The 14,655-nt window shown below is 41.4% G+C and overlaps 1 protein-coding gene across 1 annotated transcript in view; it reads right to left on the reverse strand.

Annotated features, from left to right (window-relative positions):
* Positions 1 to 7,924, reverse strand: part of LOC115175397 (regulating synaptic membrane exocytosis protein 3) — a 72,567-nt gene extending 64,643 nt beyond the window's left edge. Inside the window, exons 1-2 of the mRNA XM_029734629.1 lie at positions 7,856 to 7,924; positions 6,734 to 7,099 (exon numbers count right to left, since the gene is read on the reverse strand). Coding sequence (XP_029590489.1) covers positions 6,734 to 7,099; positions 7,856 to 7,924 — 435 coding nt within the window. The remainder of the gene's footprint in view (positions 1 to 6,733; positions 7,100 to 7,855) is intronic.
* Positions 7,925 to 14,655: the final 6,731 nt, after the last annotated feature.

Genomic DNA, 14,655 nt, shown 5'->3' on the forward strand with positions numbered 1-14,655 from the left:
GAGGAGACAAGACTAAAGAAGGGGAGACAAGACTAAAGAAGGGGAGACAAGACTAAAGAAGAGGAGACAAGACTAAAGAGGAGAGAAGACTAAAGAAGAAGAGGAGACAAGACTAAAGAAGAAGAGGAGACAAGACTAAAGAAGAAGAGGAGACAAGACTAAAGAAGAAGAGGAGACAAGACTAAAGAAGAGGAGACAAGACTAAAGAAGAGGAGACGAGACTAAAGAAGAGGAGATGAGACTAAAGAAGAAGAGATGAGAGAAGAGAAGAGACTAGAAAAGAGGAGATAGAAAAGAGGAGATAAGACTAGAAGACTAAAGAAGAGGAGACAAGACTAAAGAAGAGGAGACAAGACTAAAGAAGGGGAGATAAGACTAAAGAATGGGAGACAAGACTAGTTAAGAGGAGAGAAGACTAGTTAAGAGGAGAGAAGACTAGTTAAGAGGAGACAAGACTAAATAAAGGGAGAGAAGAATAGTTAAGAGGAGAGATGGCTAAAGAAGGGGAGAGAAGATCAGTTAAGAGGAAGGAGACAAGACTAAAGAAGGGGAGAGAAGAATAGTTAAAGGAGAGAAGAATAGTTAAAGGAGAGAAGAATAGTTAAGAGGAGAGAAGGCTAGTTAAGAGGAGAGATGACTAAAGAAGGGGAAAGGAGATTAGTTAAGAGGAGACAAGACTAAAGAAGGGGAGAGAAGACTAGTTAAGAGGAGAGATGACTAGTTAAGAGGAGAGATGGCTAAAGAAGGGGAGACAAGAATAGTTAAGAGGAAGGAGACAAGACTAAAGAAGGGGAGAGAAGATTAGTTAAGAGGAAGGAGACAAGACTAAAGAAGGGGAGAGAAGACTAGTTAAAGGAGAGAAGAATAGTTAAGGGGAGATAAGACTAGTTAAGAGGAGAGAAGACTAGTTAAGGGGAGATAAGACTAGTTAAGAGGAGAGAAGACTAGTTAAGAGGAGAGAAGATTAGTTAAGAGGAGAGAAGACTAAAGAAGAGGAGACTAGACTAAAGAAGAGGAGACAAGACTAAAGAAGCGGAGACAAGACTAGAGAAGAGGAGACAAGACTAAAGAAGAGGAGACAAGACTAAAGAAGGGGAGACAAGACTAAAGAAGGGGAGACAAGACTAAAGAAGGGGAGACAAGACTAAAGAAGGGGAGACAAGACTAAAGAAAGGGAGAGAGAAGACTTGTTAAGAGGAGAGAAGACTAGTTAATAGGAGAGAAGACTATTTAAGAGGAGAGAAGACTAGTTAAGAGGAGAGAAGACTAAAGAAGAGAAGACTAAAAAAGAGAATGGAAGACTAGAGAAAAGAAGACTAATGAAGAGGAGACTAAACTAGAGAAGAGAGTAGAGAAGACTAAAGAAGAGAAGACACTGAGAAGATGATTGAATAAGCCAATTGGAATTTGGGAATGTTTATGTGGCCATGGTTACGTGAATGATCAGGTTGTGAACCACTCTGACTGCTAACTGCCATGACACAGAGGGAGTACGACAGAGAGTAAAGACTCACTTGAATGTATCATGAATCATGTGAAGTATCTATCTGGCTATGTGTGATATTGTCACGACTTCCGCAGAAGTCGGTCCCTCTCCTTTTTCGGGCGGCGTTCGGCGGTCAACGTCACCGGTCTTCTAGCCATCGCCGCTCCACCTTTCATTTTCCATTTGTTTTGTCTTGTTTTCCCGCACACCTGGTTCACATTCCCTCATCAGACTAAATGTATATTACCCTCTGTTTCCCCCATGTCTGTGTGTGGAATTGTTCTTTGTGTTGGGTGTTACGCTACAGGCTGGCTTGCGCTAGGTTTGTTTCAAACCTAGGTTTGTTTGTTTTGTTTAATCCGGTTCATGTTACTGTGGTTGTGCTTTGTGCTGCCTCGCCTGTGCCTTTATCACCCATCTCTGCTCTCCTGCGCCTGACTTCCCGGCAACCAGTCACTCACCCCGTTACAGATATATGCTTCTTTCCCCAAGGTTCCTATTGAACTGTTTTGCGAAACAAATTGGCTAATGTCATGGGTGTTGACTGGAGCTTCTATGGGCCTTCGTCAAAAGTAGTGCACTGTATTGGGAATAGGGTGCCATTTGGGACCCAGTTTCACTCTCACTCCCCCATGTGCTCTTATCTACTCTGCCTCACACCATTTCTCTGCTCTTTATAGCCATGCACTCTGTCTCTCTGAGCATCACAGTGGAATAACTTGTCCCGATTGGTGTTTTTCAATCATTTGTGATGGATTTTCAGGCTGATTCCCTGACCTGTCAATGTTTTTAATTTGCTGTTTTTTGATTTTGTTGTACTCTTGCGAATTCCATGTTTTTTTTTAAATAGATTACCTGTGGTGATTCATGTTGTATGTCTGTAATTGTGTAATGACTTGGTGCTGCCTTCTTGGCCAGGACGCTCTTGAAAAAGAGATTTCAAATCTCAATGAGCCCTTCCTGGTTAAATAAAGGTTAAATAAATAACTGCCTCATCTCTTTCTTATCATCTCTTTATTCTCCAGTAATATCATCTGTTTTATCTCTTTATTCTCCAGTAATATCATCTGTTTTATCTCTTTATTTCTCCAGTAATATCATCTGTTTTATCTCTTTATTCTCCAGTAATATCATCTGTTTTATCTCTTTATTCTCCAGTAATATCATCTGTTTTATCTCTTTATTTCTCCAGCACCAACCTAAGACATATGTAAGAAGAAGATATAGGGGAAATAAAACCCTCCTATCTTCTTTCTTTCACTCCCTTCCTCTTTTCTCAGCACCAGAAGGATGAGGAAAGTTATTTCTCTCTCTCTCTCAACAAAGAAGAAAATGAAAATAAAACAATCTGCTTCCTTGCATCCCTTCCTCCCCTCTCTCAGCAACAGAATAAGAAAGAATGATGAATGAGTTACACTGTCAGCATAGCACGAACGGAGGGAGGACGGAGCGAGGATGGAGCGAGGATGGAGCGAGGGATGTGAGAAAATAAAAGAAAGCTAAAAGAATAAGGCTGTAAAGGGAAAGTGGATGAAGAGGGCCGTTGACGGATGACAAACCCAGACAGACAGACCAACACACACACATTGATAGATGAGACTGGGAGTTGGCCTGACTCATGCCTGCCTGCACTGCTTTCTGCTCTGACCAAAGTAGCCTTAGGGTGTGTGTGTGTGAGAGAGAGAGAGTGTGTGTGAACCTAACATCGTCCACCCCTTCTCTGCCCACACACCCCACCTGGGATGCAGTTAGGTCCTCGTCAGCACCCCACACCCCCACTTTATCACCATGATCCCAACTGAGAGAGTAAGAATCTGTCTTGAGGCTAGAATGACCCCATGGAGACTTCTAATCTAGAATCTAGCAGGGAGCTAGACAAGACTTCTAATCTAGAATCTAGCACGGAGCTAGACAAGACTTCTAATCTAGAATCTAGCACAGAGCTAGACAAGACTTCTAATCTAGAATCTAGCACGGAGCTAGGCAAGACTTCTAATCTAGAATCTAGCATGGAGCTAGACAAGACTTCTAATCTAGAATCTAGCATGGAGCTAGACAAGACTTCTAATCCCCATCTAGCCAAAGGGGTAGAATGTACCCATAGAGACTTGAATAGGGTCAGATAATGTGTTGTTTTACAGTTTAACCTCAGTCATAGAGACTTGAATAGGGTCAGATAATGTGTTGTTTTACAGTTTAACCTCAGTCATAGAGACTTGAATAGGGTCAGATAATGTGTTGTTTTACAGTTTAACCTCAGTCATAGAGACTTGAATAGGGTCAGATAATGTGTTGTTTTACAGTTTAACCTCAGTCATAGAGACTTGAATAGGGTCAGATAATGTGTTGTTTTACAGTTTAACCTCAGTCATAGAGACTTGAATAGGGTCAGATAATGTGTTGTTTTACAGTTTAACCTCAGTCATAGAGACTTGAATAGGGTCAGATAATGTGTTGTTTTACAGTTTAACCTCAGTCATAGAGACTTGAATAGGGTCAGGTAATGTGTTGTTTTACAGTTTAACCTCAGTCAGAGACTTGAATAGGGTCAGGTAATGTGTTGTTTTACAGTTTAACCTCAGTCAGAGACTTGAATTGGGTCAGGTAATGTGTTGTTTTACAGTTTAACCTCAGTCATAGAGACTTGAATAGGGTCAGGTAATGTGTTGTTTTACAGTTTAACCTCAGTCATAGAGACTTGAATTGGGTCAGGTAATGTGTTGTTTTACAGTTTAACCTCAGTCATAGAGACTTGAATAGGGTCAGGTAATGTGTTGTTTTACAGTTTAACCTCAGTCATAGAGACTTGAATAGGGTCAGGTAATGTGTTGTTTTACAGTTTAACCTCAGTCAGAGACTTGAATTGGGTCAGGTAATGTGTTGTTTTACAGTTCATCCTCAGTCATAGAGACTTGAATAGGGTCAGATAATGTGTTGTTTTACAGTTTAACCTCAGTCAGAGACTTGAATAGGGTCAGATAATGTGTTGTTTTACAGTTTAACCTCAGTCATAGAGACTTGAATTGGGTCAGATAATGTGTTGTTTTACAGTTTAACCTCAGTCAGTGACAGATGCATATGTATCCATTTGAATATTATCTTGGGAGATGGGTAATAAAAGGACAGATATGAAGGCTAGGAGAGGCTAATAGAATATAGACATATATGCACACACACTACATGACCAAAAGTATGTGGACAACTGCTTGTCAAATATCTCATTCCAAAATCATGGGCATTAATGTAGATTTTGTCCCCCCCTTTGCAGCTATAACAACCTCCACTCTCCTGGGAAGGTTTTCCTGGGAGAAAACCTTGGAACATTTCTGCAGGGACTTGCTTCCATTCAGCAACAAGAGCATTAGTGTGGTCAGGCACTAATGTTGGATGAATAGGCCTGGCTCCCAGTCTGTGTTCCAATTCATCCCAAAGGTGTTCAATGGGGTTGAGGTCAGGGCTCTGTGCAGGCCAGTCAAGTTCTTCCACAATGACCTCAACAAACCATTTCTCCATGGACCTCGCATTGTGCACAGAGGGCATTATCATGCTGAAACAGGAAAGGGCCTCACAAGTCCTCAACTGGCAGCTTCATTAAATAGTACCCGCAAAACACAAGTCTCAATGTCAACAGTGAAGAGGCGACTTCGGGATGCTGGCCTTCTAGGCAGAGTTGCAAAGAAAAAGCCATATCTCAGACTGGCCAATAAAAATAAAAGATTAAGATGGGCAAAAGACAACAGACACTGGACAGAGGAACTCTGCCTAGAAGGCCAGCATCCCAGAGTCGCCTCTTCACTGTTGACGTTGAGACTGGTGTTTTGCGGGTACTATTTAATGAAGCTGCCAGTTGAGGACTTGTGAGGCGTCTGTTTCTCAAACTAGACACTCTAATCTACTTGTCCTCTTGCTCAGTTGTGCACCGGGGCCTCTCACTCCTCTTTCTATTCTGGTTAGCACCAGTTTGCGATGTACTGTGAAGGGAGTAGTACACAGCGTTGTACGAGATCTTCAGTTTCTTGGCAATTTCTCGCATGCAATAGCCTTCATTTCTCAGAACAAGAAAAGACCGACGAGTTTCAGAAGAAAGTCTTTGTTTCTGGCGATTTGGAGTCTGTAGTCGAACCCACAAGTTTAGTCGAACAGTTTTATTGCTTCTTTAATCAGCCTGTTGTATTCTACAAGCCTCTGTTAGCCTGTTATATTATATCAGCCTCTGTTAGCCTGTTGTATTCTACAAGCCTCTGTTAGCCTGTTATATAATATCAGCCTCTGTTAGCCTGTTATATTCTAACAGAGGGATGCCGTTGGTGTCACGTCCTGACCAGTATAAGGGTTATTTGTTATTGTAGTTTGGTCAGGACGTGGCAGAGGGTATTTGTTTTATGTGGTTCGGGGTGGTGGTTTATTTAGTAGTGCGTTTGATTTATTATTTCCGGGTTTTTGGGTAATGTTCTATGTTTGTATTTCTATGTGGTCTCTGGTCTTTTGTATTTCTATGTCTGGTTTATTGGGGTTGGACTCTCAATTGGAGGCAGGTGTTTTCTCGTTGCCTCTGATTGGGAGTCCTATATATGGGTATGTGTTTGGTTTAGTGGGTGTGTGGGAGATTGTTTCTTGTTTTGCCTGTGTGAGCATGACAAGACTGTTTTGTTGTTCGTGAGTTCTTCGTTCTTTTGTGATTTTTGTATACGTGTTTGTTTGGTTTTCCTTCTTAATCCTATTAAAAGAAGATGAGTATACAACCCGCTGCGTTTTGGTCCTTCATTCCAGACGACAACCGTTACAGTTGGATCATTTTCTTCAGATGTGAATATGAAAATAGGAAAACAGCCACAATTATAGTGTTGGGAGAAAATTGGTTACAATTCCATATTATTTCGGACAATATTATATCCATGCTATGACTCTTTTTGTTGTTGCTACATAGCGTCAGCTAGCGCTGGTTGGCTGTACCTGCGCCAAAACTCTGGTATTTTTCACCCTATAGCTTGTTCTCCATCTTCTTTGTAGATAGTGAGCAAACACATTTTCAGCACTTTCATTTACATTTTCTCATGCTCTCTCGTCTGTCTGCAGCAGACATATCAGCGAGCAATACCATTACACAACTCAAACTCTACCAATCTCTCCCTCTCTCTTACTCATGTCAATTTTTACATCTATGTCTCTCTCTCTCTCTCTCGGTCTCTGTGTCTCTGTGTCTCTGTATCGGTGTCCGTCTGTGTCTCCATTTATGTTTCCGTCCACGTCTGTGTCTCCGTCTGTGTCTCCGTCTCCGTCTGTGTCTCCGTCCCCGTCTGTGTCCCCGTCCCCGTCTGTGTCTCCGTCCCCGTCTGTGTCCCCGTCTGTGTCTCCGTCTGTGTCTCCGTCTCCGTCCGTGTCTCTGTCCCCGTCTGTGTCCCCGTCCCCGTCTGTGTCTCCGTCTCCGTCTGTGTCTCCGTCCCCGTCTGTGTCCCCGTCCCCGTCTGTGTCTCCGTCTGTGTCTCCGTCTGTGTCTCTGTCCCGTCTGTGTCTCCGTCTGTGTCTCCGTCCCGTCTGTGTCTCCGTCCCGTCTGTGTCTCCATCTGTGTCTCCGTCTGTGTCTCCATCTGTGTCTCCGTCCCGTCTGTGTCTCTGTCCCGTCTCCGTCTGTGTCTCCGTCTGTGTCTCCGTCTGTGTCTCCGTCTGTGTCTGTGTCTCCGTCTGTGTCTCCGTCCCCGTCTGTGTCTCCGTCCCCGTCTGTGTCTCCGTCTGTGTCTCTGTCCCCGTCTGTGTCTCCGTCCCCGTCTGTGTCTCCGTCTATGTCTCCATCCCGTCTGTGTCTCCGTCTGTGTCTCCGTCTCCAAACCCTCCATTTCAACAACCTATCTCTATGAATAGATGAACGTTTTATCCTGAGCTACTCTTCACTTAATAATTACTTCAGGTTGGCCTATATGGTTCAACGGCTGAGGATACATGAAAAGAGAGCGTGTGTGCAGAGGGATCACTCCCGATGCAAGACAAAATTCTACGTTTGTGCAGGTCCACAGGACGCTGTTCGACGCCATCAAAACCGGCCACTATATTAAAAAAGCAACAAAAACAAGCTCCCCACACTGGATTGAACCTGGAGTCCACCAAGTCATAGACTGGCTTATACCACTCCCCCCAGCCTTCCACAACAAACGTAGCAATCCCAGTCGTAAATAATGCCTGAACCTAAACCTAGCCACAGAACGTCGGGAGATGAAGCCAGTTTTACTCGTCAATAATAGACGTTCGTTTGTCCAAGGACGTCGGGACATGAAGTCAGACTGTGATATCTTGTTGTAAAGTGTGTGTGTGTGTGTGTGTGTGTGTGTGTTGAGTGTTGAGACGTGAAGTGGACACGACAGCTCTCATGGTCACCCCATCATGATGGGTCTCTTTGATCCTGCCGACCAGCATCTCAGCTATTGTCCTCAAGCCTCCCCTCATCACTTCTCAGACCACACAGACACACACACACACACACGCACACACACACACGACACACACACACAGGGCACACACACACACAGATCTGTTTAATATCTGATTACTATGATAATATCTGCACTGCCTCTGTTGTTCACGTTGGATTTTCAGTTCAAAGAGAAGCAGGATCTGGAGTATGTACGGTCATTGTGTGTGTGTGTGTGTGTGTCTATCCTCAACGCTACAGTGCGTACTAGGCTGGCCTTTGAGTAGCGAACTCCTCTGGTTCTATCTGTCAAATCTCTCTCTAACACACACACACACACACACACACACACACACACACACACACACACACACACACACACACACACACACACCTCCCAAAGTGAATATTTCAGTAAACCAGGCTTCATTATATTGTCTTGTTCCATGTCTACCAGGCTTCATTATATTCTGTTTTGTTCCATGTTTATGAGACTTCATTACATTGTCTTGTTCCATGTTTATCAGGCTTCATTATATTGTCTTGTTCCATGTTTATCAGACTTCATTATATTCTGTCTTGTTCCATGTTTATCAGACTTCATTATATTGTCTTGTTCCATGTTTATCAGGCTTCATTATATTGTCTTGTTCCATGTTTATCAGACTTCATTATATTGTCTTGTTCCATGTTTATCAGGCTTCATTATATTCTGTCTTGTTCCATGTTTATCAGGCTTCATTATATTGTCTTGTTCCATGTTTATCAGACTTCATTATATTGTCTTGTTCCATGTCTACCAGGCTTCATTATATTCTGTCTTGTTCCATGTTTATCAGGCTTCATTATATTCTGTCTTGTTCCATGTTTATCAGACTTCATTATATTGTCTTGTTCCATGTTTATCAGACTTCATTATATTCTGTCTTGTTCCATGTTTATCAGGCTTCATTATATTGTCTTGTTCCATGTCTACCAGGCTTCATTATATTCTGTCTTGTTCCATGTTTATCAGGCTTCATTATATTCTGTCTTGTTCCATGTTTATCAGGCTTCATTATATTGTCTTGTTCCATGTCTACCAGGCTTCATTATATTCTGTCTTGTTCCATGTTTATCAGACTTCATTATATTCTGTCTTGTTCCATGTTTATCAGGCTTCATTATATTGTCTTGTTCCATGTCTACCAGGCTTCATTATATTGTCTTGTTCCATGTTTATCAGGCTTCATTATATTCTGTCTTGTTCCATGTTTATCAGACTTCATTATATTCTGTCTTGTTCCATGTTTATCAGACTTCATTATATTGTCTTGTTCCATGTTTATCAGACTTCATTATATTGTCTTGTTCCATGTTTATCAGACTTCATTATATTGTCTTGTTCCATGTTTATGAGACTTCATTATATTGTCTTGTTCCATGTTTATCAGACTTCATTATATTGTCTTGTTCCATGTTTATCAGACTTCATTATATTGTCTTGTTCCATGTTTATCAGGCTTCATTATATTGTCTTGTTCCATGTCTACCAGGCTTCATTATATTGTCTTGTTCCATGTTTATCAGACTTCATTATATTGTCTTGTTCCATGTTTATCAGGCTTCATTATATTGTCTTGTTCCATGTTTATCAGACTTCATTATATTCTGTCTTGTTCCATGTTTATGAGACTTCATTATATTGTCTTGTTCCATGTTTATCAGACTTCATTATATTGTCTTGTTCCATGTTTATCAGGCTTCATTATATTGTCTTGTTCCATGTTTATCAGACTTCATTATATTGTCTTGTTCCATGTCTACCAGGCTTCATTATATTGTCTTGTTCCATGTTTATCAGACTTCATTATATTGTCTTGTTCCATGTTTATCAGGCTTCATTATATTGTCTTGTTCCATGTTTATCAGACTTCATTATATTCTGTCTTGTTCCATGTTAATCAGACTTCATTATATTGTCTTGTTCCATGTTTATCAGACTTCATTATATTCTGTCTTGTTCCATTCCTTGTTTCTCCAGAGATCACCTGCAACTCAGGTGCAAGATGTATACTCTCATCTTGGTGTTATGTGACATTTTGCAATTTACAGGTGATTATTTTAACAGTATAATGTGTGTGTGTGTGTGTGTGTGTGTGTGTGTGTGTGTGGTAGCCTACACAGCGTATGCCCTTGGTACTTTTTGGTACTGGGTTTGATAGTAACAGTGGTCCCATCCTGTCTCTGTTCTGGTACTGGGTTTGATAGTAACAGTGGTCCCATCCTGTCTCTGTTCTGGTACTGGGTTTGATAGTAACAGTGGTCCCATCCTGTCTCTGTTCTGGTACTGGGTTTGATAGTAACAGTGGTCCCATCCTGTCTCTGTTCTGGTACTGGGTTTGATAGTAACAGTGGTCCCATCCTGTCTCTGTTCTGGTACTGGGTTTGATAGTAACAGTGGTCCCATCCTGTCTCTGTTCTGGTACTGGGTTTGATAGTAACAGTGGTCTCATCCTGTCTCTGTTCTGGTACTGGGTTTGATAGTAACAGTGGTCCCATCCTGTCTCTGTTCTGGTACTGGGTTTGATAGTAACAGTGGTCCCATCCTGTCTCTGTTCTGGTACTGGGTTTGATAGTAACAGTGGTCCCATCCTGTCTCTGTTCTGGGTTTGATAGTAACAGTGGTCTCATCCTGTCTCTGTTCTGGTACTGGGTTTGATAGTAACAGTGGTCCCATCCTGTCTCTGTTCTGGTACTGGGTTTGATAGTAACAGTGGTCTCATCCTGTCTCTGGACTCTGATGCCAGTCTCTTCTGCCAATGATTGAGCCAAAACACACGCTGAGGTGTGAGAGTATGTCAGATGTTCGATCTCACACACACACACACACACACACACACACACACACACACACACACACACACACACACACACACAAACACACACACTTTACAGCGCGACCATTTTACTCGCATTTGCTTAAAAAAAAAAGTAGATGTGTGCAAACTGCAGAAGTCAAGTATGAGAACATGTGTGGGCAAAATGTATAGAAAAAATATATTGCTACCGTGGCTATTTTCAAAGCATTTCTGTTGTTTTGTTTCATACTCTGGCAATAGCACAAAGAAATAGGAATCCCATAAGCCACCTGGTGCAGCAACAGTGCCTGGAGGGGCGGTACGCACTGTTATACTGCTTTCAAATAGGATTGACGGTATGTTGCCTGTAAACTCAACTGCGCAATGTTTATATGATCCCTTTGAAAACAGCCGCATTTCTACCACTTTGTTATTGGTATTCACCTTTTACACATTCCTTTAGCCGGCAAGGAGCAAGAGGCATTCAACATGGACCCTTGTTGTTGTCACAGTGGTCATGATAACCTGACGTGATAGCAGCAAGTTATTCTAAATTCCTCCTGACAGAATTCACTTTTATTTCTTCACATTTACAACAGTCACCCAGCAGCTCACCATACTTGCAAATAATTTGTAAATAATTTTCCTTGTAAATGTGTTAATTTTCCTCTTATGGTGATAAAAAGCTGGCTACAGTTAAACTCAAAAGGTTGGCAGACATCTTCTGGTAATTACATGAGCTGGCTAGCCAGCTAGTTTAAGTTGGCTATCAAGTTAGCAACAAACAAAAAACATTATCTACAAAGTTGCTTTCAGTTCCCTGGCTTGCTAGATTCACTACATATCCTAAATACATTTTTAAACGGATGGGTTTTAGTGTGTGCAAAAAGAAATAGAGCAGGAAACATTGGTATTTGGACCAGACTGCTGAGCTGTCATACAGACTGCTGAGCTGTCATACAGACTGCTGAGCTGTCATACAGACTGCTGAGCTGTCATACAGACTGCTGAGCTGTCATACAGACTGCTGAGCTGTCATACAGACTGCTGAGCTGTCATACAGACTGCTGAGCTGTCATACAGACTGTTTCATCAATTTGTTTGTAGTTTCTTATCAGTCTTTCTCAAATACTTTCATTGTGCTCTGAATCTATTTTTGTGCACTTAAATGTTTTCAATTTCAGCGTAAAGCCCAGCACACACACACACACACACACACACACACACACACACACACACACACACACACACACACACACACACACACACACAGCACACACAGCACACACAGCACACACACCTTTATATCTCTCAGCCGAGTTGTCCTAGAAAATCTAGCCTTTGACCCCACTCCAACGTCCCCACAAAGCATCAACTATTCCCATCAGGCCTAACCTCTTCTCCAACCTCCCCACAAAGCATCAACTATTCCCATCAGGCCTAATCTCTTCTCCAACCTCCCCACAAAGCATCAACTATTCCCATCAGGCCTAACCTCTTCTCCAACCTCCCCACAAAGCATCAACTATTCCCATCAGGCCTAATCTCTTCTCCAACCTCCCCACAAAGCATCAACTATTCCCATCAGGCCTAACCTCTTCTCCAACCTCCCCACAAAGCATCAACTATTCCCATCAGGCCTAATCTCTTCTCCAACCTCCCCACAAAGCATCAGGTATTCCCATCAGGCCTAATCTCTTCTCCAACCTCCCCACAAAGCATCAGGTATTCCCATCAGGCCTAATCTCTTCTCCAACCTCCCCACAAAGCATCAGGTATTCCCATCAGGCCTAACCTCCCAGTTTAAGGTGAGTTTGTACAGCTAGTGTAAATGTCTGTATATGCCTTTGCCTGTTTGATTGTGTTTTTATTTATACACCAACATGTCCACACAGGGATAATAAACTTATCAGTCTGATTGTCTAACCTTATTGGATGTCTATCAGTCTGATTGTCTATCCTTATTGGATGTCTATCAGTCTGATTGTCTATCAGTCTGATTGTCTATCCCTATTGGATGTCTATCAGTCTGATTGTCTAATCTTATTGGATGTCTATCAGTCTGATTGTCTCATCCTTATTGGATGTCTATCAGTCTGATTGTCTATCCTTATTGGATGTCTATCAGTCTGATTGTCTATCCTTATTGGATGTCTATCAGTCTGATTGTCTATCCTTATTGGATGTCTATCAGTCTGATTGTCTATCCTTATTGGATGTCTATCAGTCTGATTGTCTATCCTTATTGGATGTCTATCAGTCTGATTGTCTATCCTTATTGGATGTCTATCAGTCTGATTGTCTATCCTTATTGGATGTCTATCAGTCTGATTGTCTATCCTTATTGGATGTCTATCAGTCTGATTGTCTATCCTTATTGGATGTCTATCAGTCTGATTGTCTATCCTTATTGGATGTCTATCAGTCTGATTGTCTATCCTTATTGGATGTCTATCAGTCTGATTGTCTATCCTTATTGGATGTCTATCAGTCTGATTGTCTATCCTTATTGGATGTCTATCAGTCTGATTGTCTATCCTTATTGGATGTCTATCAGTCTGATTGTCTATCCTTATTGGATGTCTATCAGTCTGATTGTCTATCCTTATTGGATGTCTATCAGTCTGATTGTCTATCCTTATTGGATGTCTATCAGTCTGATTGTCTATCCTTATTGGATGTCTATCAGTCTGATTGTCTATCCTTATTGGATGTCTATCAGTCTGATTGTCTATCCTTATTGGATGTCTATCAGTCTGATTGTCTATCCTTATTGGATGTCTATCAGTCTGATTGTCTATCCTTATTGGATGTCTATCAGTCTGATTGTCTATCCTTATTGGATGTCTATCAGTCTGATTGTCTATCCTTATTGGATGTCTATCAGTCTGATTGTCTATCCTTATTGGATGTATATCAGTCTGATTGTCTAATCTTATTGGATGTCTATCAGTCTGATTGTCTATCCTTATTGGATGTCTATCAGTCTGATTGTCTATCCTTATTGGATGTCTATCAGTCTGATTGTCTATCCTTATTGGATGTATATCAGTCTGATTGTATCATCTTATTGGATGTCTATCAGTCTGATTGTCTATCAGTCTGATTGTATCATCTTATTGGATGTCTATCAGTCTGATTGTCTATCCTTATTGGATGTCTATCAGTCTGATTGTATCATCTTATTGGATGTCTATCAGTCTGATTGTCTATCCTTATTGGATGTCTATCAGTCTGATTGTCTATCCTTATTGGATGTCTATCAGTCTGATTGTCTATCCTTATTATGGACTACATCCTGCTGGATGACATTAATTAGACATTGCTTCAACAACACAAAGTAATTTCTCTATAAGGGGCGGCAGGTGGTTAATGGTTAGAGCGTTGGGTCAGTAACTGAAAGATTGCTAGATTCAATCCCCAAGCTGACAAGGTATAAATCTGTCATTCTGCCCCTGAACAAGGCACTGTTCCCCGGTAGGCCGTCATTGTAAATAAGAATTTGTTCTTAACTGACTTGCCTAGTTCAATAAAAATAAGCCTAGTGGTAGTCATCTGAATATCTGCTGGCAGAACTGACTGGAGACTACACTAGGTTAATAAAAGAGAAACTGGCAACATAGATAAGTCTACCCACTGAGCACAAGACTTTGAATGGATGTCCTTTCAACTAAAACTACGTCTTTCCAACGTCTTTTGCTCACTGGGTAGGCTGTATTTTGCATGAGTGTTTCTTTGTAGCAGGTTTAATAAGATGAAAATACATTTCACATAACAGCCAACATTTGGAATAACAAATCGATGGTGTTGTATATGTCCCTAAGAATTCTTATTAATCGGGGAGAAAAGTCACTGCAGAAACATAAAATGATAACTAAGAAGTTAGTCAATGTTGTAAGTTGTTGAGTCTCCATGAAGAATTTGTT

This window comes from Salmo trutta, chromosome 36 (genome assembly GCF_901001165.1).
Source record: "Salmo trutta chromosome 36, fSalTru1.1, whole genome shotgun sequence".
In the NCBI taxonomy this organism is placed as follows: domain Eukaryota; kingdom Metazoa; phylum Chordata; class Actinopteri; order Salmoniformes; family Salmonidae; genus Salmo; species Salmo trutta.